Source organism: Ranitomeya imitator, chromosome 1 (genome assembly GCF_032444005.1).
Source record: "Ranitomeya imitator isolate aRanImi1 chromosome 1, aRanImi1.pri, whole genome shotgun sequence".
NCBI lineage: Eukaryota > Metazoa > Chordata > Amphibia > Anura > Dendrobatidae > Ranitomeya > Ranitomeya imitator.
The window spans coordinates 98,543,825-98,568,088 of NC_091282.1; the positions used below are offsets into that span (position 1 = coordinate 98,543,825).

The 24,264-nt window shown below is 44.6% G+C and overlaps 1 protein-coding gene across 1 annotated transcript in view; it reads left to right on the forward strand.

The window, feature by feature from the left end:
• The window catches only part of ZSWIM6 (zinc finger SWIM-type containing 6), a 108,380-nt gene that overhangs the window by 69,004 nt on the left and 15,112 nt on the right, over positions 1-24,264 (forward strand). Inside the window, exons 3-7 of the mRNA XM_069749112.1 lie at positions 250-398; positions 2,210-2,360; positions 22,923-23,102; positions 23,341-23,517; positions 23,730-23,876. Coding sequence (XP_069605213.1) covers positions 250-398; positions 2,210-2,360; positions 22,923-23,102; positions 23,341-23,517; positions 23,730-23,876 — 804 coding nt within the window. The remainder of the gene's footprint in view (positions 1-249; positions 399-2,209; positions 2,361-22,922; positions 23,103-23,340; positions 23,518-23,729; positions 23,877-24,264) is intronic.

The following is a 24,264-nucleotide window of genomic DNA, read 5'->3' on the forward strand; positions in this document are numbered from 1 at the left end:
GGATCGACCTACATATATCCAATCTTGCTCCTACGGTAAATGCAGTCGTGTCTTGTAATCCCCTCAGGGGCCCGGACCCCTTCAGTAAAAATGACGGGTATGATCAGAATGTAGAAAGTGGTCACTGTTAACCCTGATTCATGGCGGCTTTTTAATCTGCAGGATCTCCTTGCACAGAGCAGACCACCGCCCGCGCCTCTCTGCCCATGTCCTGTGCATTAATATACAGCTGTCTTTCCATGTGAACAGGTGCTCCAGACCCGACAGCCGGCGCCAGCATAGATGATGAGAATTGCTGGCATCTGGATGAAGAACAGGTCCAGGAACAGGTCAAGCTATTCCTCTCCCAGGGGGGTTACCATGGATCTGGAAAGCAGCTCAACTTGCTTTTTGCCAAGGTATGACTTTATTATATGGCGAGGACGCTGAAAGCATAGGGGTATATAAAGTGTGCACGGCTAGTGGGGGCTGTGCCCATCCTTAACCAGCTCCCCTCATGTGATGTAGTCTGTCCCTAGATGGACGCAGCTCGTGTGAACATTAATATCGAATATTCATTGGGATATTTGGATTTCTGCAGACAATCAGAGATCATAAATTATCCGACACTGACAATTTAGTGCTGGCATGTATCCGACCTGTTTGTATGTAGCACAGGACACTTGGCACATGTGGACACAGATTTTGTTGCTGATCTGGTGGCACCATTACTAAACATTGTAAAAAGGTAGAAGGCTAGCACTGGATTCTTATGGATATGACGGTGCTAGTGACCGGAGCCGATGGTCCCATAAACAATAGAGTATTTAATCACTGCACTCGTACAAACTGAGGAATTTTGCTTCAAGTGAAAAATGTAATACAGGTGGCAGGTGAACGGACAGGCAAATTAGCGTTTCGGCCAGTCAATGGCCTTGATCACAATGCCGCTGCAAAAGATAAAAAAAACTACAATAAATGACAAAATACAGTAGATAATACATCAAATAATATACATATTCACATATATACAATATCGAAAACATGTCCTGAAAAAGGAAAAGAATTGTTCCAAATATAGGCGCAGCTTACCAACAAGGATATATTTCTTTTATATACATATATGGATGTTTTTATATTCCATATATGTATATAAAAGAAATATATTCTTGTTGGTAACCTGCACCCATGCGCCTATATTTGGAACAATTCTTTTCCTTTTTCAGGACATGTTTTGGATATAATATACGTTAATATGTATATTATTTGATGTATTATCTACTGTATTTTGTCATTTATTGTAGGTTTTTTTTTGATCGTTTGCAGCGGCATTGTGATCAAGGCCATTGACTGGCCGAAACGTTCATTTGCCCGTCCGTTCACCTGCCACCTGTATTACATTTTTCGCTAGAAGCAAAATTTCTCAATTTGTTCGAGTGCAGTGATTAAATACTCTATTACTAAACATTGTGTGGAAAATCCGCAGATGAATTTGGAGGCTGCAGAGATTAGAAATCCACACCATGCTCCTATTTTGTGCCGATTTCTTTTTATTCTGCATCGTGTGATTTTTGTCATCCCCATTGTACTGTAAACTGCTGAAGATGTTTGGTGCAAATCCGTGAACATCTAATCCCGTTCCCATTAATGCCGGATTAAAGGAATGTGACTGTAATTTCATCTTCTTTATAACCATAAATTCCATATTTCCGCTTCCAGGCGCGCACACTGCTGGTATACATTTGGAGATTCATGAGATATAAGACTTGCACATAAGGGCCATTTGGGGGCTTTTTTCCTTTTCCCCGCTATTACATTTTGCATTGGTGCCTTGCTTGGAATGTATACTGAGAGGGAACCTCATGTCTCAGGCCTGACCATTCCCATCTGAGTCACTGCAGAGCGCTGAAGTGCCTTGCAAGGTCGCCCCCTGAAGGCCAGATGTATGTCTGCAGCTCTGTGCATGTGCCGCATGATGTACATAGATGAATAGTGTGCCCTGTACAGGTTGGGCTAATAAACATTCATTTGCTTGCCTGCTCCTCTGCACTAGCAGTATTCATATATAATTTGTATTTATTGTTGATTTGTGTATTTTAGATATTCTTGCTTTTCGCGTGGCTCACTACATATACTTTGACACCATATTTTGTTATATGTTAAACTGATATTTTGTATTTTATACTGTAAATTTAATGCCATTTTTTCTGATTCCATTCATTGTTGGCAGGTACGGGAGATGTTAAAAATGAGGGACTCCAATGGAGCTCGTATGTTGACCTTAATAACGGAGCAGTTCATGGCTGATCCCCGTCTTTCGCTCTGGAGACAACAAGGCACTGCGATGACTGACAAGTACAGGCAGCTCTGGGATGAGCTAGGTATGGAGCACCCTTTATTTTAGCATCAGATGGGTATTGGATGGACTTTTCTGTTTGTTCGGTTTTCACAATTGCTCTGGATTCTGTGGGGTGGGGGTCTCTGGCCTTTGGATTCTCTGCAATTGTGGGGGGAGGGGTGCTGGCCTCTGGATTCTGCCCAAGTGCGGGGGAGCTGGCCTCTGGATTCTGTATGGCAGGTGGTGCTGGCCTCCGGATTCTGTATGGCAGGTGATGCTGGCCTCCGGATTCTGTTTGGCAGGTGGTGCTGGCCTCTGGATCCTGAGCAGCGGGGCGGGGGGGACTGGCCTCTGGATTCTCTGAGGCAGGGGGGTGCTGGCCTCAGCATTCTATTTGGCAGGGGTGGTGCTGGATTCTGTGCAGCGGGGGAGGCGCCGGCCTTTGGATTCTGAGCAGCAGGGGGCATGCTGGATTCTGTGAGGCGGGGGGTGCAGGATTCTGAGCAACAAGGGGTGCGCTGGCCTCTGGATTTTCTGAGGCAGAGGGGTGCTGGCCTCTGGATTCTGTGTGGCAGGTGGTGCTGGCCTCTGGATTCTGTGTGGCAGGTGGTGCTGGCCTCTGGATTCTGTGTGGCAGGTGGTGCTGGCCTCTGGATTCTGTGCGGCGGGGGGCACTGGCCTCTGGATTCTGTGCGATGGGGGGCACTGGCCTCTGGATTCTGTGCGACGGGGGCCATTGGCCTCTGGATTCTGTGCGATGGGGGGGCACTGGCCTCTGGATTCTGTGCGATGGGGGGGCACTGGCCTCTGGATTCTGTGCGACGGGGGCCATTGGCCTCTGGATTCTGTGCGGCTGGGGGGCACTGGCCTCTGGATTCTGTGCGATGGGGGGCACTGGCCTCTGGATTCTGTGCGACGGGGGCCATTGGCCTCTGGATTCTGTGCGATGGGGGGCACTGGCCTCTTGATTCTGTGCGACGGGGGCCATTGGCCTCTGGATTCTGTGCGTTGGGGGGGCACTGGCCTCTGGATTCTGTGCGACGGGGGGGCACTGGCCTCTGGATTCTGTGCGGCTGGGGGGCACTGGCCTCTGGATTCTGTGCGACGGGGGCACTGGCCTCTGGATTCTGTGTGGCAAGGTGCGCTGGCCTCTGGATATGACACCAATGTGGATTTTGTGGTCTGAACCAACCATTTTCCCACCTTACTTGTAATGATCTTGAGCTTCATGTTGGCATTGTGTAAGATATTTTTCTAGATATATTTTATATGAAAAAGATTTGAATGCATATTTCATCCCTAGTGACGCCCGCCTCCATGACTTTGTGGGGAGGCTCTACCGTCAGTGTGGATGGTATAAAGTAAAGCTCTTGTGCACCTCATTAGCTGTGAAGCTTTTCTCCTGGTCGTCTCTTCCCTTTTATTTATGTGGCATGAACCGTGGCTCTGCCATTGTAAGCTCCTTGGCCGCAGCTCGCCTGCTCTCTGTTTGTGTATTTGGCTTGATGTTTAATTCCTGTTTTGTCGCCTTAATCCCTTGTATGTGTTTACTATTCTAATGAACGCGTTTGCAGCCAAATTGGCAGTGGTCGGAGTTATTTGGCATACAGTGCAGGAACTGTGTGTTCACTTTTTTTTTTTCTCCTCCCCTCCCTGTGGTTGGGACAAATGAACCATGGGAATGGCCCGTGGTCCTGGCTCTAAGAGGATCCATGAGCGGCTTTCTGTCACTGTTACCACTGGCGGAGAGGGAACTGGCTGTACTTTGTAGAGGAAGGACTCTGCTGGACTTTTTTTGTTTTTTGCCTGTGTTAATAAGTGACAAACCCTTTCCATCTATGCTCTGTACAGACTAGCATGTGGTCATGGCAATGTGTGATTTATGGAACTTATTTTTCTAATTACACAAAATTTTAATTATTACAGATCTGAAACTGCCTGTGGAAAAAAATTAGTGCACCCTTGTTCTAATGCCTCGCATTGCTATTGCTCGGGTCTGTCAGCTGTCGTGACATCAACTTAAATCTATTATTACACATTTGATGGCCTTCATCCCTTCGATGCTTTGGCTGATATTTTCAGCCGATGGCTATCTCAGGCGACCAGACACAGATTTTGGCGAGCGCTCCTGTGCTTCCTACGGGGAAGCCTTATGTCTGAGAGAATGTGATCGACAGTCCGAAATCTGACATGTCCGATCGACCGCTCTCCCTACCATCGGTTGGCCTGCACCACCATACACATTAGGCTGTCCGTATCGGAGGGTTTGACCACATTGGTCTCAGTGTGGGGGCCTTACTCATGGGATAGATATTATTATTATTTATTTTATTTATTAAGTTGTTGGTTTACCTGGCGAACCTCCAACTTAGGCCATGTTCACGCGTTGAGTATTTGGTGAGTTTTTTACCTCAGTATATGTAAGCCAACACCAGGAGTGGGTGATTAATACAGAAGTGGTGACGTGTTTCTATTAGACTTTTCCCCCTGACTGTTCCACTCCTGTATTTGGTCAGTATTTTACATCAGTATTTGTAAAAATCAGAACGTGGCCTTATATCCCTATCACAGATACCCCTGTAAATATGAGACTGCCCCTCTCATAGCTCATCTTCATGCGGTCCCATGGTTGTTCAGTGCGGTTCACTCACCTTTGGCTGCAGGAACCACTTTGACTCCAGGATGTCATTTACTATATGGATTAATTTTATTTTTTTTATTTTTTTTTTACCTCGTCACTGCATCGGTCTGGTTATGAAATGGCATAAAAACACTCAGATCAAACTGCATATAAAGCTGAACAGATCATATTTTGATATGTCCATGTGTACAAAATGGAAAAAAAAACACATTTTCCCTTTCCTTACATTTCTCATGACTGTATTTGTCCACATTTCTGTATAGCTTTATCTGTCAGTTTAATGCTTAACGGATGCTTTTCTCTTTCCCTAAAATAACTTGCGCTCTTTCTGTGGTAATGTGAGAGGCCTAAACTGTAATTTTGACAGTAATATCTTGGTTAGCATGGCCAAAGCTAGAGAAACGGCGGGGTGTCTACGCAAGTTACTGCGATCTTAGAGGCCGGAGTTTTTCCTTTTATTTTGTTGTAAACTCTGCAAAATGTATAAACTGTTCTTGTATTATTGCGTGTGCGCTCTGATCTGTGACGGGCTGCTTGGCTTGTCACTGTTGTGTGCCACCCGCGCCGTAGCCAGATGTGGCGGCTGCCTCCAGTATTGTGTACATTGTCGCCTCATGGGATGGAGCACGGCATACATACAATGGTAAATAATTTTTTTTTTCTTTGCGTCACAGTCCTGTGGGGGATGTTATGTGCAGACATAATAATAATGTGCTCTAAAATGGGGGAGAAGGCACATCTGAGACCACTGCTGTGTAATTCCTCAATGCCCATCCACCTCCCGGGACAGTTCTCCTATGTTGGGCGTCGTGAAATAACCTGACAATTATGACAGCCACCCTTTGCTTTTACATGCACCAGAGGATGACCTTACTGATGTACCTGATGGGAAGGTGAACTAAAGTAGGGTTTGTTTTTGGGGGGACTAATGTCTCTAGCACTCCATCCTTATAATGGTAATTTTGTGACGCAAGCTTCACAGATGTAATGGACGAGGTTACTAGTGGGTAGATACTTTCTCATTGCCCCTGGCCCAGCGTCCAGTCCCATCTTACATTGCAGCCAGTCTTTCACTTCTGCGCACAGCATCCTGGACGTCTTCGACGTCTACTAAGCCCCACAACGTCAACATGGCATGGGGCCAGCAAGTATGTCGAAGGGCATAGGGCCGGCAAGTATATCGAAGGGCGCGGGGGCGGCAAGTATATCGAAGGGCGCGGGGCCGGCAAGTATGTCGAAGGGCACGAGGCCGGCAAGTATGTCGAAGGGCACGAGGCCGGCAAGTATGTCGAAGGGCATAGGGCCGGCAAGTATATCAAAGGGCGCAGGGCTGGCAAGTATGTCGAAGGGCACGAGGCCAGCAAGTATGTTGAAGGGCACGAGGCCAGCAAGTATGTCGAAGGGCACGAGGCCGGCAAGTATGTCGAAGGGCACGAGGCCGGCAAGTATGACGAAGGGCACGAGGCCGGCAAGTATGTCGAAGGGCGCAGGGCCGGCAAGTATGTCGAAGGGCACGAGGCCAGCAAGTATGTCGAAGGGCACGAGGCCGGCAAGTATGTCGAAGGGCACGAGGCCGGCAAGTATGTCGAAGGGCACGAGGCCGGCAAGTATGTCGAAGGGCGCAGGGCCGGCAAGTATGTCGAAGGGCACGGGGCCGGCAAGTATGTCAAAGGGCACGAGGCTGGCAAGTATGACGAAGGGCACGGGGCCGGCAAGTATGTCAAACGGCACAGGGACTAGTAAAAGCCCGAGACCTCATGTATATCGGGCACAGAAGGGAACAGTATCTGCCACGGAGGACTGTAGTAAACGATGGACCATGGCTGCGCACATCAAATTACTAATCTCTAGTGAATGCTAGTGGAAGTAATGCACTGTATGAGTGACATCATATACCCAGCGATCAGAAGAGAGGCATATTATTAGAGTATTTTTTCCCTTTTGTGACTGTCAGAACATGTTGGGAGTTGTAGTTTTACAGAAGATTTGGATTTTGCTGCTAGTTCTGCACTGGACTTGTGCCAATGTTGCTTAGAGATCCTGGAGGAAGAAAACTAATGTTTTGGATAATTTTGGCCAAAAATTTGAAACATGCATTACTTCAAAATATCCAATTTTTGTTTCTTGCTGGTAATCTTTGCTGTCTGCTGTCAGATCCTTCTAGTCTTATAGCTACAGATACGAGAAACTTGTATTCAGACCCCAGATGGGATATAATTGGCAAAAGTTATAACATTGTAACCTCATATGGAGCTACCAAATAGCAGAGACCCCAGTCCTAAAGCTGCATTATATCCTCTGACTAGTGCAGTGATCGCTGCTCACCAGGGACTCCGCCTCCAGGACTAGGACTGGAGATCTACCCAGAGCTCTGGTAATGGCGCTCCCCTCCCGCAGCCAAATCTCCTTTTCTTGTATTATAAAAGCAGAATATCACTTTCCAAGCGACTCGCATCGTACTCCATTATTATCCCGGCCATATGTCCATAACAGCTATACCGCCAGAAAGTTTTCAGTAAAATGTCCAGAATGTGAAAGTTTCCCTCCTGCTCATTGCGCCTCCGAGGGTGCGGGTGCCAATCACACAGAATGCCACGGTACATCGCTGTACAGGCGGCAGCTTGTGGCAGAGATGTCCAGAACGAGACAGGCCTGTGGAGGTAATCCAGCACATTTGTGACAGGAAACTGCAGCAGAGAGGATATTCGTCTTCTCGATCTGTGCGCTGCCTTCTGTCAAGACTGCAGAAAGGAAGAACAATCAGCAAATGTTGGCTTTTTTTCTCTAAATAGGCAAGGAAATTGCAGTTTCATTCCAGCGGAGAAACAATTGCTGTCAGACTATTCATAGATGTTGTCTGTTGTATTTTACATACTTTCCATAAATCTATATTGGAAATTATAGGCTTTTTACAAAGCATGTTGTCATACATTGTGCATAATGTGTATAAATGGGATAGTCACGGTGGGTGAACAGTGTGGAATATAAAATCAATATGCAAGGCCCCTTTACTAGTGGCCCTTTAATGGTGTGAATTTTATTTTTTTAATTTTTATTTTATTAATATGTTTATTTTATGTATTTTATTTAAAATTGATTGGTGGGAGTTTTGTACTTTTCAGATTGTCAGACCTGGGTAAAACCAACCCCTCGTCCTCCTCTCCCATGCACATGTATGCAGTTGCCTCTATATGGCTGTCCCGTGTCTCCCATCCTCAGTGTATGCAGGTATCCTGACACCCCTAACCGCAGGTGTTGGGGGCATACAGGGTCAGACATAGTGGACTTTCAAGTGTTTATCAGCGGCGGACTACCCTCTCCCCATTGTGTGCATCTGTAGGAGGCGTCCAGCTGACCACCATCTAAGGTTTCATAAGAAACCACTGAATAAAATGACAGATGGAGTGGATAATTATTGTATGCATCTATATTATATAGATATATTATCACTAAGAGGAAACCATAAGGTGTTGGGGCCATCACCGGCTGCACCGACCGGTGACCTCCCCACAGTATAATACAAGCCTTTCTTTTTCTTTTCTTTATTTTTCCTTTTAATCTTGGTTATTAAAAAAAGAAGTGACTTGTGCCCTTGTGTGGTTCTGTGCTCACATCGGAGCTCCACCAGATGCCAGACGTTGAGAAGAGGGCTGACTCTTGTCAGCAATTGGGATCTGCAAGTTAATTGGTGTTTTCTGCTCGCTCCTGGCTGTGAAATGAAATTGGAAGCCCTTTAGCAAGATGGAGAACATAGGACCTGAATACAAATGTCACAAGTCACCGGTGGGGATCACTGCGAGACAATGGCATGCTCACTCAAACACTGGGCCATTACCGATCATTTAAATATGAGGATTATATTGAAACTAAAAGCCCCATTCGCCTCTCCGCTGCAATTTAGATGTCTCCTTTAGACAAAGATAAGTGACAAATTAAATGAAAAAAATACCCACCCTTTTTTCTAACCTGTAATGCAAAACAATCTCTGTATCCTTCTCATGTGCCACCACTGAGTCATTATGCTTGTCAACTGGAACGCAATCTGTAATTGGCGCGGCTATCGGAGGACGCTGATTCATCTGATGGTTTAATAAAGCGGAGACTGAAACAATAAAGCCACAAAGTTTAATTGAAAGTTAATTTGGGGAGCAGAGTTTTCAGGCCTGACGTCAGTAAGTGTTTCTCAACATGGAGGCTTGGCCAATCTACATCTACCCTGAATGATCCGTGGAGTCCTGGTCTGCGACATCCTGGTGGTCTGCGGCGTCCTGATCTGTGGAGTCCTGATCTGCGGAGGCCAGATCTGCAGAGTCCTGATCTGCGGAGGCCTGGCCTTGTGGCCCTTCTCTATTGATGTCCACAGGCAATGTGCTTGTTTTGCTCCTATTGGACCTTCACCCACCCCTCCAATCACTGGTCAATAACGGAATGATAGCTGCTGTATCTTCAGATGGTAAGAAACATGCGGACCTGGGACTCGAGCAGTTGGAAATCTTCTTTCTTGTTTTAAGGCTTTGCAAAAAAATTGTTTTTCTTTTCCAGTGTGATTTTTTTTATTTTTTTTTATTAGCCAGTAGAAAAAAGATTGTTCTCCGTGAGAGAAACAAAATAATCTTTTAGTTATGATACCTTTTTAACCCCTTAAGGACCACTGAGACCCATTAAACCAGCAACCGTTAAGGCGCCTTATTCCCTAATTGCCGTTTTAAAACTGCGATCGGGAATAAGGTTATAGCGCCCCCTCCCGCGTTAGAAAATCTCTGGGGTTTCAGCTCCCGGGAGTAGCAGAAACCCTGGAGAACTCAACCAGGGCCCATTTTTATGGTCTCCGATCATGCAAAAAGTGTGCCAGCTATTAAAAATCATTTCTCTCTCTTCTTTCAATGATATACATGTCAGAGGAGAGATAAATGAGGTCCCCTAGTCCTCCCGGCCCTCTTCCTCCTCTTCCTGAAAGAAAAATGGCAGCCGGCAACAGCAGGGATTTTTCCTATTAGTTCATTTTTGTCACGGTAATAGACACTATCTGAGTGATAAAAAAAACAATAATTAGTATGTCATTTCCACTGTGTCATCCCTTTAGTCAGATTACTTTTTTTTATTTCTTTCATTCTTTGCTGTTGGGGTTGGGCAAGGGCTTCTTTCAAAAGTAAAAGAAAACGATATGATGACTAGTGTTAAACTCAAGTGTTGGCTACTCAAGTTTGCATCGGGGTCACTGTAGCACCCGCGATACTTGATGCATACCAGAGTAGCCAACACTTGCTCTCAACACTAATGACGACATATTCAATATGATAACATTAGGTTATCAAATTCTGTGTTAAAATCCTCACTATACCCCTGGATAAAATCCTTGAGGGGTGTAGTTTCCAAAACAAGGTCACTTGTCGGGTTTTTTCACCGTTTGGGCACATTATGGGGCTCTCCAAATGCAACATGGCGTTTGCTATCAATCCCAGCCATTTTTGCATTCAAAAAGGTCAAAAGCTGCTGCTTCACTTACGAACCTTGCCGTGCACCTACAGTCGTTTACCCCACATATTGGGTAACTGTGTACTCAGGAGAAATTGCACAACAGATTTTCAGGTCCATTTTCTCCTGTGAATGTAAAAAATGTGTGGCTAAATTTTTGTTAGGAAAAAAAAAAGTAAAATATTCATTTTTTTTTCCCCTTCCACATTCCAATACTTCCTTTGAAGTTACAAAGCAAGCTTTCCAGACTTCTCAGGTCTCTTCACCAGGCATGGTATAACAAAGTATCTGAAGAAACAAATGTGTGCACAAAAAAGAGCAGAGATGTGAAGTAATAAATAGACACTTAAAACAAAACAAACAAACTGAGCTCAGAGAGTGAATCCTTCATTAGCTTAGATAAGTGGTGTGGAAGTTTTATTGTCCCAGTATCCATGTAAGATCAGACCACCACATTGGAAGAGGAACATGTGAATGTCCCAGGAATCTTCTAGTCCTGTGCATTGCGGCTCTGTATACGGTCTGTGGTCTTCACACAACTGCAGATTTTGCAACTCTTCACGTTGCAAGGATTAGTTCCTCTTGGTGTATCAAAGGGTATTGAGCTTCTGGTCACAGTACTTCTTTAATTTGGAGGATGCCTGTAGCATAGCATGGGAGGGTCTTTCAATATTATTTGTTGCCGGTCATGATGACGTTTTTGGGCAGCTCTTCTGTTCTGAGCATTTAAACCAAGGCTACTGCCCAACCTCCATTGATGATCAGATCAATAGAGCCACAAGAATCCCTAGAACAGGGGTCCCCCAACTCCAGTCCTCAAGGCCCACCAACAGGTCATGTTTTCAGGATTTCCTTTGCATTGCACAGATGATGCAATTATTACCTGGGCAAGACTAAGGAAATCCTGAAAACATGACATGTTGGTGGGCCTTGAGGACTGGAGTTGGGGACCCCTGCCCTAGAAGACAACTACTTCAATATGGAGAAAAAGAATTTAAAAAAATCATGTACCTCTGGTGATGACCTACAACTTGCAGTGCTTTCTTTCCCCTCTTGCCTTTTCCCTTTCCCCCTACAAGAGGATAAATGATGAGTATAAATTGTATTTACAAAATCCCTTTAACTCTACAAATATTAAATACATTACTTGAAAAATTTAGCATATCAAGAAAAACAATAACAAAAATATAATATTTTGCAAGTGATATATGGCTGCATATAAAGATTAACAAATTTAGATAACAATGGGAGAGTCCAGGCTTTACTAGGTTCCAATAATAAGGCGACAGTTCACACTATGCAATCAGTAAGGCTACGTTCACATTGGCGTTCCGCCAATGTGCGTCGCTGTTGCGCCGGCGACGCAGCGGCGACGCGCCCCTATGTTTAACATAGGGGACGCGTGCGTCGTTTTGGTGGCGTTTTTCGCCACGTGCGTCGTTTCCGACGCTAGCGTCGGACGCAAGAAAACGCTACATGTAGCATTTTCTGTGCGTCCGATTTTCGTCGGAAAACGACGCACGCGTCGCAAAACGCGCGCGTTTTTGCACGCGTTTTAGCGTGCGTCGCGCGTTGCGTCGCCGACGCACGGCGGCGCAACGCTAATGTGAACGTAGCCTAAAAGCTTTGCTGTTCACGAATGGAAGATGAGCATAAAACGGAGGCATTGTCAAGGAAATAATCCAAATCCTGGCTGTGAATTCACAGATTATACCATTCCTCTGCCCATCATTTCATGCCGGCATGCGTAAACCACCGCATAAAAACACCGCGTCCTTTCTTCCAGACTTTCGGTGAAACATCTTGAGAATGTCTGGATGGGCGAAAAGCCTCTTTGCGGCACCATTATGCTGTGGTTTACACCTGCCGACTTCTGCCAACGAGATGCACTGACCACCATTGTCAGAGGACCTCTGAGTAGTGTTCACCTTTCCAGCATGGCCCTTCCCTGAAACTTTCTCCAGACCTTCACATTTGTTAGACTGCACTGCTCAGCCTCCTCTTATCTTGTGAATTCACAGCCAGGATTTTGATTTCCTTGATAGGACCTCTGTTTTCTGCTTCTTTTCCCTGCATGGATTGTGTGTAAACAGGATTCATCATTCCACTGATTGCATAGTGTGAACATCGCCTTCTTATTCTCTAATGAAGACCTGGACTCTCCCATTGTTGTTCATTCATGTATTCGAGTGCCCCCATTGTATCTCCATGCTTGTTGATTGAAATGTGTGACTATGGCTCCATGAAAAACGCTCTTTTACCTTCCAGGGTTGATTAAACTTTTCAATGCTGCTCCAGAGTTTCCTGCAGTCCCCCCATAATTGCATGTAAATCCCCTAGGCCTGCACACAGATTGCATGATTAAATTGTTTCATCGTTGGTGACTATTTCAGCTCTTAGAGGGTTAAACATTAAAGTCTGCTAAATTTGTAAATCTTTATATGCCGTTATTTAGGACTTGCAAAATATAATGTTCTTGCTACCGTATTTTTGTTTTCTCATTTGCCAGTGCCCAGCTCGTGTGCATACGAACAAATTCAAAATGAAATGCATTAAAAAAAACAAATGAACAATTTTTCCAGTAATGTGTTTAATATTTGGAGAGTTTAGGGGATTTTTAAATAATAAAATTTATACTCATTATCCTTTTGTATTTGTTGTTGTTCTTGTTAGTTCTGATCTGTTTGGGTTTCCTTTTTGTACTAAGTATTAGAAAATCACCCAATTAATTCACTATTTTAGATCATTTGGAGCATTGAAATTTTCTTAGGTGTGGCCATACCTGTATATATTTTTTCTTCTGTTTTTTTTTTTTTCCCCTGCCGAAACCTATTCCTTTGATATTCTGTTGTGCGTAGTGCCTCATAGTGCACCGTACCTTCACCGATCTTAATTATTCCTTGATTTTTGTTGTTTTGTTTGTTTTTTTATGTATGCTGTGATCAATGAAATAGAAACTGGTTCCGAGCATGGATGCTTCCATGACAGATCATGCTGCCTTATTCAAATACAAATTTCAATATTTCTAAGGCCACGTTCACATTTTCAGTATTTTAAATCTATATATTTCACCCACTCCTGGTTTAGCTTATAAATACAGAAGTGGCTCACGAGTTTCGATTATACTTTTCCTGTGATTTTTCTTCCACTCTTGATTTTGGCCTTTCAAATACTGATGTAAAAGACTGACCAAATGCTCAATGTGTGAATGTAGCCTAAAACAAATTGGCTGCTCATCTTGGTTGGGTGTTCATGTGTTTTTCAATGGGGAAAGAAGAGAAACGGACTCTGATCTCCTCTGGGAGGGGAAAAAAAAAAGAGTTCTAGTTGTAAGTGCGTGATGATTCTCTCCCACGCCATGGGTCAGTTTGGCCGTCCAGTCCCACTGAAATCGCGGGTGGCGGGGTTCGGCTTTAAAGTTCTCCCATATACAATAGTCTAACGTCAGCTGATTGTCTTGTGTGAGGGCCCCCTACATAACATTGTCGGGGGAGATGAAGATCCGGCATGTCCTGTTTTGGACTACAGATTCTTTTGTTCTCAGAGATAAGCAGCCGCCAGAGATACAAAGTGAGTGCCTCAGTGTATGGGAGAGACGGGCGAGAGTTTCTCCTACAACTACGCTTTGGTTGTTTTTTGTAAGAGTCACCAGAGTTCTTTTTTTAGTCCCTTAAATGTATGTATTTAGCTTTTTTAGTTTCGATTTACTGTCCAAAATGGGCGCTGAGGGGTCAAGACTCTATTCCTAAGCTTCAGTACTGTTTCCTGTTCTCCCATCCCCCTATGCAGTCTTCAGGATAACGCCGGCTCCCCCCTTGCCATCAAAAATCTATTGCATTAATCAGCCAGCCAGTGCGAAATGCATGGGGAGTGATTATACTATCATGCACAATACAATCAGCATGAAGCACTTGTCAAGACCAATACATCAAAGTTTAATTCAGTAATAGAATGAATTAGAGCAAAATGAAACATTCTGTTCTTCCAAGAAATGCGGCCTCCAGACCTGGTTGTTTCTGCGGCCGGCATTCAGGAGCACTGAGGCCTTCAGCCAGTGTCAGTGTAAAGCAGTGTGACTAGAGAAGGCGATTTGCTTGTGTTTGAGTATTTTCGGGTTTATGTAATTTACAGTTATGCTTGGCTGCAGGAATCTATTTAGCCGGATAGGTCTGTTGTGGTCATCTTTTTCTGTAATGGAAAGGGTAGACGTGACTGGAGATGGAGCTACCCTGGGTCTGACTCCTAATCACTATCGGTCCTGATGTAAAATCCACTTTGTGTGATTGGTTACCAAATGCCGTCAGCACACCAGGGGTCAAAAGAGCACTTTCCTGATTTATCGCTGCTACAGAGCTTTAATACAGATGAACTCCTCCACCCTACTACTGGAAAAAGCCAATACCCCAGTCCTTCGAGATTGGACACGGTTACTGGCCGTAACAAAGTGTGTAAATTACGTCAGGTCATGTGGGATTGTGCAACTGACTTATAGCTATGGTTTATGTATGGCTCCTTCCTGATTTTTTTATTACTAAGACCCTGAAATTGAGGTTTGGCGTATTCTAGGCCTCTGAATCTGAAGGATTCCCCCAAATTTTTCCTAAGTCTGATGTTTTCATTTTGTTGTTTTTGTTTGTAGGGCGCACTTATCATTTTTGTTCATGTACGGCTCTATTCACAACTGATTTTAAGCATCCATCAGAAGGATATATTAGGAGTATTTATCGACTTAAGCCTTTGTCTGCCACCAAAGAGGCAACCCTCTGCACAATAAAATATGGTATATGTATTTTCCAAGCAGTGGGGAACAAAGTATGCCAATGTATAATGACTCTGTGTGTACCACAACCACCCCTCCCCCCGAAAGCACAGAGGATTATACATTTTGGTGGGTGAGCATGCTCCTCACTAGGAAGTCTGTGCAAAATGGCGGTCCATACCTAGCACAGGCACACGGCGCACCCAAGGCCAGGGACGACCATTTCAGTGCACCTCTGACCTACTTGTTCTCCATTCATCTCTGCCCTTGTCTAGTTCCTACAAAGCCACAGCTGTCAATCAAGGCGGAGATAGATGAAACCTAAGTAGGTGGGTGAGCATAATCATCAAAAATAAATTAATAAATTTCAAAACATGACTTCATTAACTGGAAAAACATCCTCATGTATCTTCTCCAAACAATTTGTGAAGGCCTCCCTAGATACACCGATCTCCTCCAATCATATGTGATACCGAGTAGTACCTCGGCGCTACATATAATGCATCCGACATTAATTTGGAGAGACGCATAATCTGCCTGTAACAAGCGGGGTACGATGATGTAGAAAGGCTATTGGCACTCGTTTACTTCTATACAACTGCACTAATGGTTGGAATGATCATGTGTACACAACTGCACGAACGATCGTTCCCCAGATTGGTGGTGGGGGAACAGCCCTGTTTACGCAGTGCAATGCGCTGACCATGATATTTTTTGTTTTTGCATAAAAGTTGCAACGGACAAATGATCGTTTTGTCATTTGATCACCAGACATGTTTACAAGAGGCCAAGATCGGAAATGAATGTCCCATGTAAGTTGGCATTAAGGTCATAATCCATGTACATCATTATGGATTATGTTGGTTGCTACGTAAAGCAAAAAATTATACTTCTCCTATTTCAAGATTGCAAAACTGCGTCTTTAAGATTTGCAATGTCTAAAGATTTTTATGGCGACGTGTCCTTTCATTTATTGCTACTTATCGAATCCTCCAAACCAATATATAGAAGGATTTTTGGCTTTAGGAAGGACGGCCGCTGACTTGATTCGCTCACCACCTTTGAATAAAATCTTGCTATTTTTATCTGTTGTCTCTTGGATTTGGGTTCCCTAGAATTGTAAGTGCCTATTAAAACGTAATTGGGGGAATATGTGATTGGCAGTGGCATATCCACCACATATGTTTTGAGAGTCAGTGTAGGGTAAAGTCTTTTATTAGATGCTTTCCCGGGAGACTTGAATGATGAGCTGGATACAGCCGAACAGAAGGAGCGCATGTGGCGAAGGAATGTGACTGCCATCAAATCCTCCTCATATCGACCATTTCTCTTATCTTCAATTTTTTTTTTTTGTAGTCTTGCGTGACTTCTTTGGTGAAGAGTTATCATTTTATCATCCACGGCTTCCCACTCTATTGGATGCCTTGAAATCCTTAAAGGCCCCCCTTCAATCTTTTCTGTAACAAAGAAGCTTGTGTGAAGGCTGTCGGATGGATTCCTGCATGATCTATGGGAATTGTTATCATTTCTGCTGTAAGAACGCCTACGTGCAGTGGTCTTAAAATGGTTAATGGGGCTAATATCTTCGCATGTAGTCCACAAATGTATTTATTTTATTGCCCTGCCTTACATAGTGTCAATGTATCCCTTTTATATAACGCTATACAGACATGGTCATCCCTGTCCCCACTGGGACTTACAATCTCAATTGGGATCTTACATTAGTATGTCCTTGGAGTTTTGGAGGAAACCCACACAAACGCGGGGAGAATATACATGGCGGATTTTGTTCTCGGTGGGATTTGAGCTAAGTGCTAACCACTGATCCACCGTGCTGCCGCACCAGAGACTACTAACCGGGGCTTCCGCATCCCTATACATGGTGGCCACCTTTACATTTGCGCTTTGTGGCTTGCCTTCTGGAAACTTGGGGTTTATGAAGCTTTTCTGATTCCTACTTGGGCGATTTTGTGCTTGGTAATTCGACAACTGACTTAAAATTGTTTCATTCATATAAGATGGCAATCAGAAGACTTTGGTTATAGATTGGCATCCCTGCACCACTCCTCTGGATCCATGCTTTTTCTTGGTGGTGACCCTCTACCCAGTCCCTTGAGTCAATTGCAAACAAATTGTATACCAAAACCTGGAGTCTACCCCTATCATTACTTTTATTGCAACATCTTTTAAAAATTTGACAGACATGGCTAAAGTTTTAGCCACAAATGGCCTTTTTCAAGCAAAAAATGGGCTTGAAAAAGGCCTTTCGTGGCCAAAATGTGGCCATCTTTGTCAATTTTTAGAAGACGATGCAATAAAAGGGATGTTTGAGGAATATACGGTACCTTGGGATTCCATTTTCTTTACTGAAAGCCTGAGGAAATGGACAAACCTTATTAGTCAACTCGCCTTTATGTATTATGTGAAGAATCGCTTGAGACAACAGGTGATACCGTCAGGTCTGTCAGGCTGTTTTTTTTGTTTGTTTTTTTTTTTGCCTTCTTCCCCCATCTCTCTTCAGTTGGTTGTCCAGTTGTGCAAATTTTTGCCACAAGCCCAATTTTTTTGTCTTTCTTCTCGGCCAAGTTAATATATGTTGATCATTTATCCAAGTTCTCACACGTTTGATCGATGGGCCACGTTCTTGGGTGTGTGGCTCGCTTTAGGGTACCGTCACACAGTGGCATTTTGATCGCTACGACGGCACGATTTGTGACGTTCCAGCGATATATCCGTGACGTTCCAGCGATCTCGCTGTGTCTGACACGCTCCTGCGATCAGGGACCCCGCTGAGAATCGTACGTTGTAGCAGATCGTTTGAAACTTTCTTTCGTCGTCTAGTGTCCCGCTGTGGCGGCATGATCGCATGGTGTAACAAAGGTGTGCACGATATTGTATACGATGTGCGCATAGTAACCAACGGCTTCTACATCGCACATACGTCATGAAATTATCGCTCCAGCGTCGTACATTGCAAAGTGTGACAGCAGTCTACGACGCTGGAGCGATATTGTTACGATGCTGGAGCGTCACGGATCGTGCTGTCGTAGCGATCAAAATGCCACTGTGTGACGGTACCCTTAGGCCACGTACACACGTTCTGGTTTTGGCTGACAAATACAGTAGCGGTGAAGTGTTTCTATTATACATTTCCTCTGATTGTTCCACTCCTAATTTTTGGCTTACAAATACTGATGTAAAATACTGACCCTGGCCTTAGTGATACTTGATTGTCATATAGTTTACTTTAATCAGAATTTACTAATATCTTGCATCCTTTTGTGTTTTCTGGCGATCTCTTCCAAGGCCTACAGTGATGTTTCTTCATCCTGGTGTTTTTTTTTTTTACCATTTCTAGTTGTCGTGATCAAGGTCAAAAGGAAATGCTTAATAAAATTACCATAGATAGTTCAATCATGGCTGATTCTTTATCCGAATCTACAGTGGATGGTAATCTTCTTTCACCCATCCCCCTTTTCTCTATTTACTTGTCCAATCCTTCAAAGTGTGATTCCATGCATGACCTCTGGAGGTAATTGCATGAGGTTTTCACGGTGCACCGCATCCACGTAGACAGGCCTTAAATTCAACCTTACGCTTTTTCGGCCTGCCTCCTTGTGAAGGCACTCCTTGGGTTAAACGTTGCTCTTGGCGTCCCCCGCCCCCCTCTAGCTTCCATTATTTTTGCTCCCTGTCTGTAGGCTGCATGCTGGCCAGAATATAAGGAGGGCCGCTATGTCCTTGCCCAGATTGCCTCGTTCGGCACTTTCTCGCAGATTCTGACTGCTCCAGCAGATTGTTCAAGTGACTGAGCAAATGTCCTCAAGTGTGTAAAAACGCATCCTTTAATGAGCAAATGAAGTGTGGCTGAATAGCACTTTCAGACGTTCTTCACGCCGCTGTCAGAGTTCACGTCGGTGAAGAGACAACTGATTAAAAAATCTCTCCATGTGAAAATTGGCTTGTTTCAGACCTTGATGCATTCAGACGAACCTGTTATGCAGTGTCAGGGATGCAGATTGTGAGCTGACGCTATGTGTGAAATGTCAGCACAAATTAGATTTTTCTTGCAGATCTTCAAAGGGGAAAAAAAAGATAATGTTAAACAAATTTCTCGGTTAACCTAATTACGGAAATAATGACAATGAAAAGAAGTCGGGTCCCATTAAAACGCCGCCGAAGTCCTGATGAATGATGGGCGTCTGACTTGTGCTCTGTAAATGAGACACTGAATAATAATTTGTCTTTTGTTTGCTTCAGGTATGTCTGCATTAATTTATTCACACGCAGGCTCCTTCCTCCTTGGCAAGCCACGTTTGACAGGTCCCTGGAATTTATTTGTATGGCTGCATGTACAACGTGTCTTAATATTGTTTTGGGAGTTGAGTATCTGTTCTCCTTGAAGAGGCCAAGCTGTATATAGTGACTTTTTTCAAGTTATGGAGGAAAAATATGCAATATATAGCATACCAGACAAGCTAGAAACCTATGAGTTTTGGGGGGTGGGGGTTTGTCCCTCATCAGTACAAAATATATTTTGACTTGATATTGGTTGACTGAATGAGATGCTTAGTGGGTTCTCCATGAAGAGACCTATCATTCAGCCGACCAGTGTCTTCCTCTGTACTGATGAGGGGGAAAAAAACCTCACAACAGTGCCTTAAATATCTCATACCAGCCAAACCAGAGACTACTTTCACACTTGCGTCGGTACAGCTCCGTCGCTAAGCGTCGGCGCGGCGTACCGACGCACGTTGTGAAAATTTGGCACGACGTGGGCAGCGGATGCAGTTTTTAAACACTTCCGCTGCCCATTCTAAAGTCCGGGGAGGAGGGGGCGGAGTTCCGGCCGCGCATGCGCGGTAGGAAATGGCGGATCCAATGTACGGAAAAACGTTACATTGAACGTTTTTTCGTGCCGACGGTCTGCTAAAACACGACGGATCCAGTGCACGACGGACGCAACGTATGGCAATCCGTCGCTAATACAAGTCTGTGGGAAAAAAAACGCATCCTGCGGGCACATTTGCAGGATCCGTTTTTTCCCCCAAAACGACGGATTGTGACCGAAGCTGAAAAATGCAAGTGTGAAAGTAGCCTAATCTGTCAAAACTCAAGGGTAAAAATGTAAAGTAACCCTTCGAGCCAAACCAGACACTCGTTTGTAGACATCACTGTTGCAAGGTTTTTGCCCCTCATTAGTACAGAGTAAGGTGGTACTAGCTGGTTGAATGAGATGGTCTCTGTGAATGAGAACCCAGGCCTAAGCAATGCATAGGCATCTCATTCAGCCAGCCAGTACCCCGTTATGTACTGACGAAGGGCAAAACCCCAGAAATGGCAGTCTCCAGATGGGTTTCTGGTTTGGCTGGTCTGAGTTACTTTTAAGATACTGATGCGAAACTGATATATTATGATTTGATTTTCACCCTTATTGGCTTTCTGTGGTAGGCATTTCTCATTGTACTTGGTTACCTTGTGCATTCTAGTAGAAGTGAATTTTTAGGCAACTTTGTAAACTAGGGCATATGCATCTCACAAGTTTTCTCCTCTAAGAGCTGAATTGCAAATTCACCTATCTGTGTGGGCACGGGCCTTAAAGTAAACGACCACCTATTAATCCAGGTACATAGTTTGGCGGGTCAGCGCTCCCCTGCACTTTTTATGCAGTGCACTGATCCCCTGCTTCGTTGATAGATTCCAGATCGTCTGTTTTATTCTTCAGAGAGGGGCATTCTACAAAGCACACGTTATCCCCAATATCATAGACTGTAGAGCAGAATAGCACAGGGGTGCACACATCATTGGGGCAACCTGTGCGGCTGCTCAGGGGCCCATTTCCACCTCTAACCCAGGTGGAATTGTAGATTATGATGAGTTATTGTGCTACATACTGTACTTGCACATGGGCCCTCTCCTGACCTGTGTCCGCCAGTGGAATGGCGCATGCTCTGACTTATAGCTGTGGTCTTGCTGCTTTGGGCAATGGGACTGCCATCGATATAACGCTCATCATTTATCTGGTGGCTATTACAAATGCTTCTCTCTGCAATACCCCTGTAGAAGCTCTCCTAATGGCTGCCACCACAGGGTTCGCTAGAGAGGAATACATGCAAGGCCTCATTTATTAGTAGTCTGTTGCCGAGAGCAAGCAGTCATATGTATTGCTTTTATTTCTTACTGCTCTGCTAAAATGAAAGCACCATTGTGATTGGTTGCTACAATTAACCACTTCTTTTTAGACAGTTTTTATTTATTTTGAGCTGTAACACTATGGGGCTGATTTATCATCCGCACACTCAGGCTTTGAGCACACAGCACTTTTTTATCCACATCTGTGGGGGTTTTGTCTATAAAATGTACCCCTTATCTAACCCTATAAGTCTGTATTGTACAACAAGCACCATTCAAAATATGAAGAAGCTCCTGACATATATGGAGACCGTGATTTGATGCCATTTTAATGGCGTGCTTTACACTTGTAGGGGATGTCCAAGTAAAATATTAATACTTAGGGTACATTCCCATGGTCAGTAAACGCTGCGGGTTGGAGGCTGCGTACATCCACAGCATCCAACCCACAGCGTCCAGATGTTACAGTATAGTGGATAGGATTTCAAGAAACCCCATCTCCACTATGCGTGCTCAGACGCCCGCTGCTCACCTGTGGAGACGGACATGCGGCGCATCTCTCCAGACCGCAGCATGTCAATTTATCTTGTGGAGACGTGAGTCTCCACAAGATAAATTTCTCCTGTCCAATGTATAGGACGTGGTGATTCCGCACAGTTCATTGAACACATGCAGAATCACCTGCGTGCAAAAGCCGGCAGTGCTGTGGACGGAGCGGACATGTGCTGTGTCCAAAGCGCTGCCGATTACTGACCGTGTGCACCAACCCTTTTACTCATCTCTGGTGTTGGCCCTTGCTCTCCCAGGGAACACATAACATAATGTTACACAATCCCTGTGGCCAATCAGCGCTGGCTTTACATTCCTCTCCTAAGGACATACTTGACACTCTGAGGCAGCGATAGCTGCGGCTGCTCTCAACCAAGGTAGTGTAATATTTGTATGCAGGTGAAAAGTGGGCCCCCAAAGCCAATGTTACTGGTGGACCCTTGGCACCCCAGTCTGACACTGGCTATCTATCTTGACCGTTTCGCTTCGCCAAATGCTCCCGTATCATCAAAGAGCCGCTGCCTGACATTCTGAAGTGGGTATGACTGATCCTTAAGTCTCCGCCATTCTTCTGTCTGGGGCCCCATACACATTGGAATATTAACTGACCCCCATCTAGATTTGCAGATTCATAAAACGTTTGGTTAATATATATGGGGCCTTAAATCTGTTGCAGTACTCACAAACCTTTGGTATTCTAAAATGCCCTAAATCTCCCACATTGGGTACAATGCACCACCCTCTGTGGCAGCGACGATGGCCGATTGCTCAGTTACACAATGCAGACGATTACTTCCATACTTTCATCTCCGATATTTGCATTGCTTGGTAAGCTTTTCAATTTCAACATGTCAGAATTGATATCTGTGCATTTTATTTATTTATTTATTTTATAAAGGTTTTTAGAGGGTTTTTTGAATAATTTTCCTGGTGCTAATTATATCTTTACCTCTTGCCATTTTTATAGGCGTTCTCTCTCGCAATATGAAAATGCTAGTCATTGTTGGACGTCACGATGTGACCGTTGCCTCTTTCCTTCCCCTGACTAGGTGCTCTCTGGATGTGCATAGTCTTAAATCCCCACTGCAAGCCGGAACAGAAGGCCAGTTGGCTGAAACAGCTGAAAAAATGGAACAGCGTGGATGTTTGTCCCTGGGAAGATGGCAACCACGGAAATGAGCTGCCTAATTTAACCAATGCGTTGCCTCAGGCTGGAAATGCCAACCAAGGTGAGGACGCTGACGTGTGTGTGTGTGTGTGTAACTTCATTGGACATTAGTGATTTACCATGAATGTTTGTTAATTCCTTATGTGGTGGGTTTACCTGCAGTCCCATGTAAAAGACGGGTAACCTGTGAATTGAGCTAGCACACCTTCCTGCACATATCTGGGTTTTTGGACACATTTACATTGTTGTTTTGCACATTTACTTATTCTGGTATTTTTTATTGTATTTTTTTACCTCAGACTCCTCACACAGGCCTCATCGAACAGTGTTCACACGAGCCATCGAGGCGTGCGATCTCCACTGGCAGGACAGCCACTTACAGCACATTATCAGCAGTGACCTTTATACCAACTACTGTTACCATGACGACACTGAAAACTCCCTCTTCGACTCTCGTGGGTGGCCCCTCTGGCACGGTAAGTTGCCCGTCCTCAGACTGCTCTGTGACTGGCGACTTTGTTCACTTCTTTCTATTTTCCCCTCTTTCCTATGGAGCTGTATATTCAGGAGCGGTGGTGGGCACGAGAAATGCTCCGCCATGAGAGATGATTTTGTTCTCACATCAGACTGCAGGGTAATATGCCGACTTGACCGGGACACGCCATCACTATAACTTCTGTCTCTACAGAGCACGTCCCTACGGCCTGTGCGCGGGTGGACGCCTTGAGGTCACATGGCTACCCACGAGAGGCCCTCCGACTAGCAATAGCCATTGTCAACACTCTTAGAAGACAGCAGCAGAAAAAAATGGACATGTTCCGGCTACAAAAGAAAGGTATGCGTCAGGATAGCCGCACTGTGTATAACACGAGGATGGCCTGGCACCAATACACATGTCTGCTGCGGCCATTACTCGGACAACATAAACTTTATATTCCCCTACTGAGGTTTCTGTAAGGGCTCAGCGGATCCAATAGGTTTTCTTTCATTCCAATAAATGGGCATATTTCTTACTCTTTGTATGTTTATCGGAATGGTTCGCTGCCTTATTACAGGTTGGAGACTAGTGCAACTAGAGTAGGGGAGAAATCCTAACCTACCTGGCTAGCCACACTGGCTACTACAGTTTTCTTAAAAATGGTGACTTCACATGATTTACCTACATTATCATGTGGCCATGAACCACATGTGTGCTGATGTGGTCGCACGCGACTACTAGACCA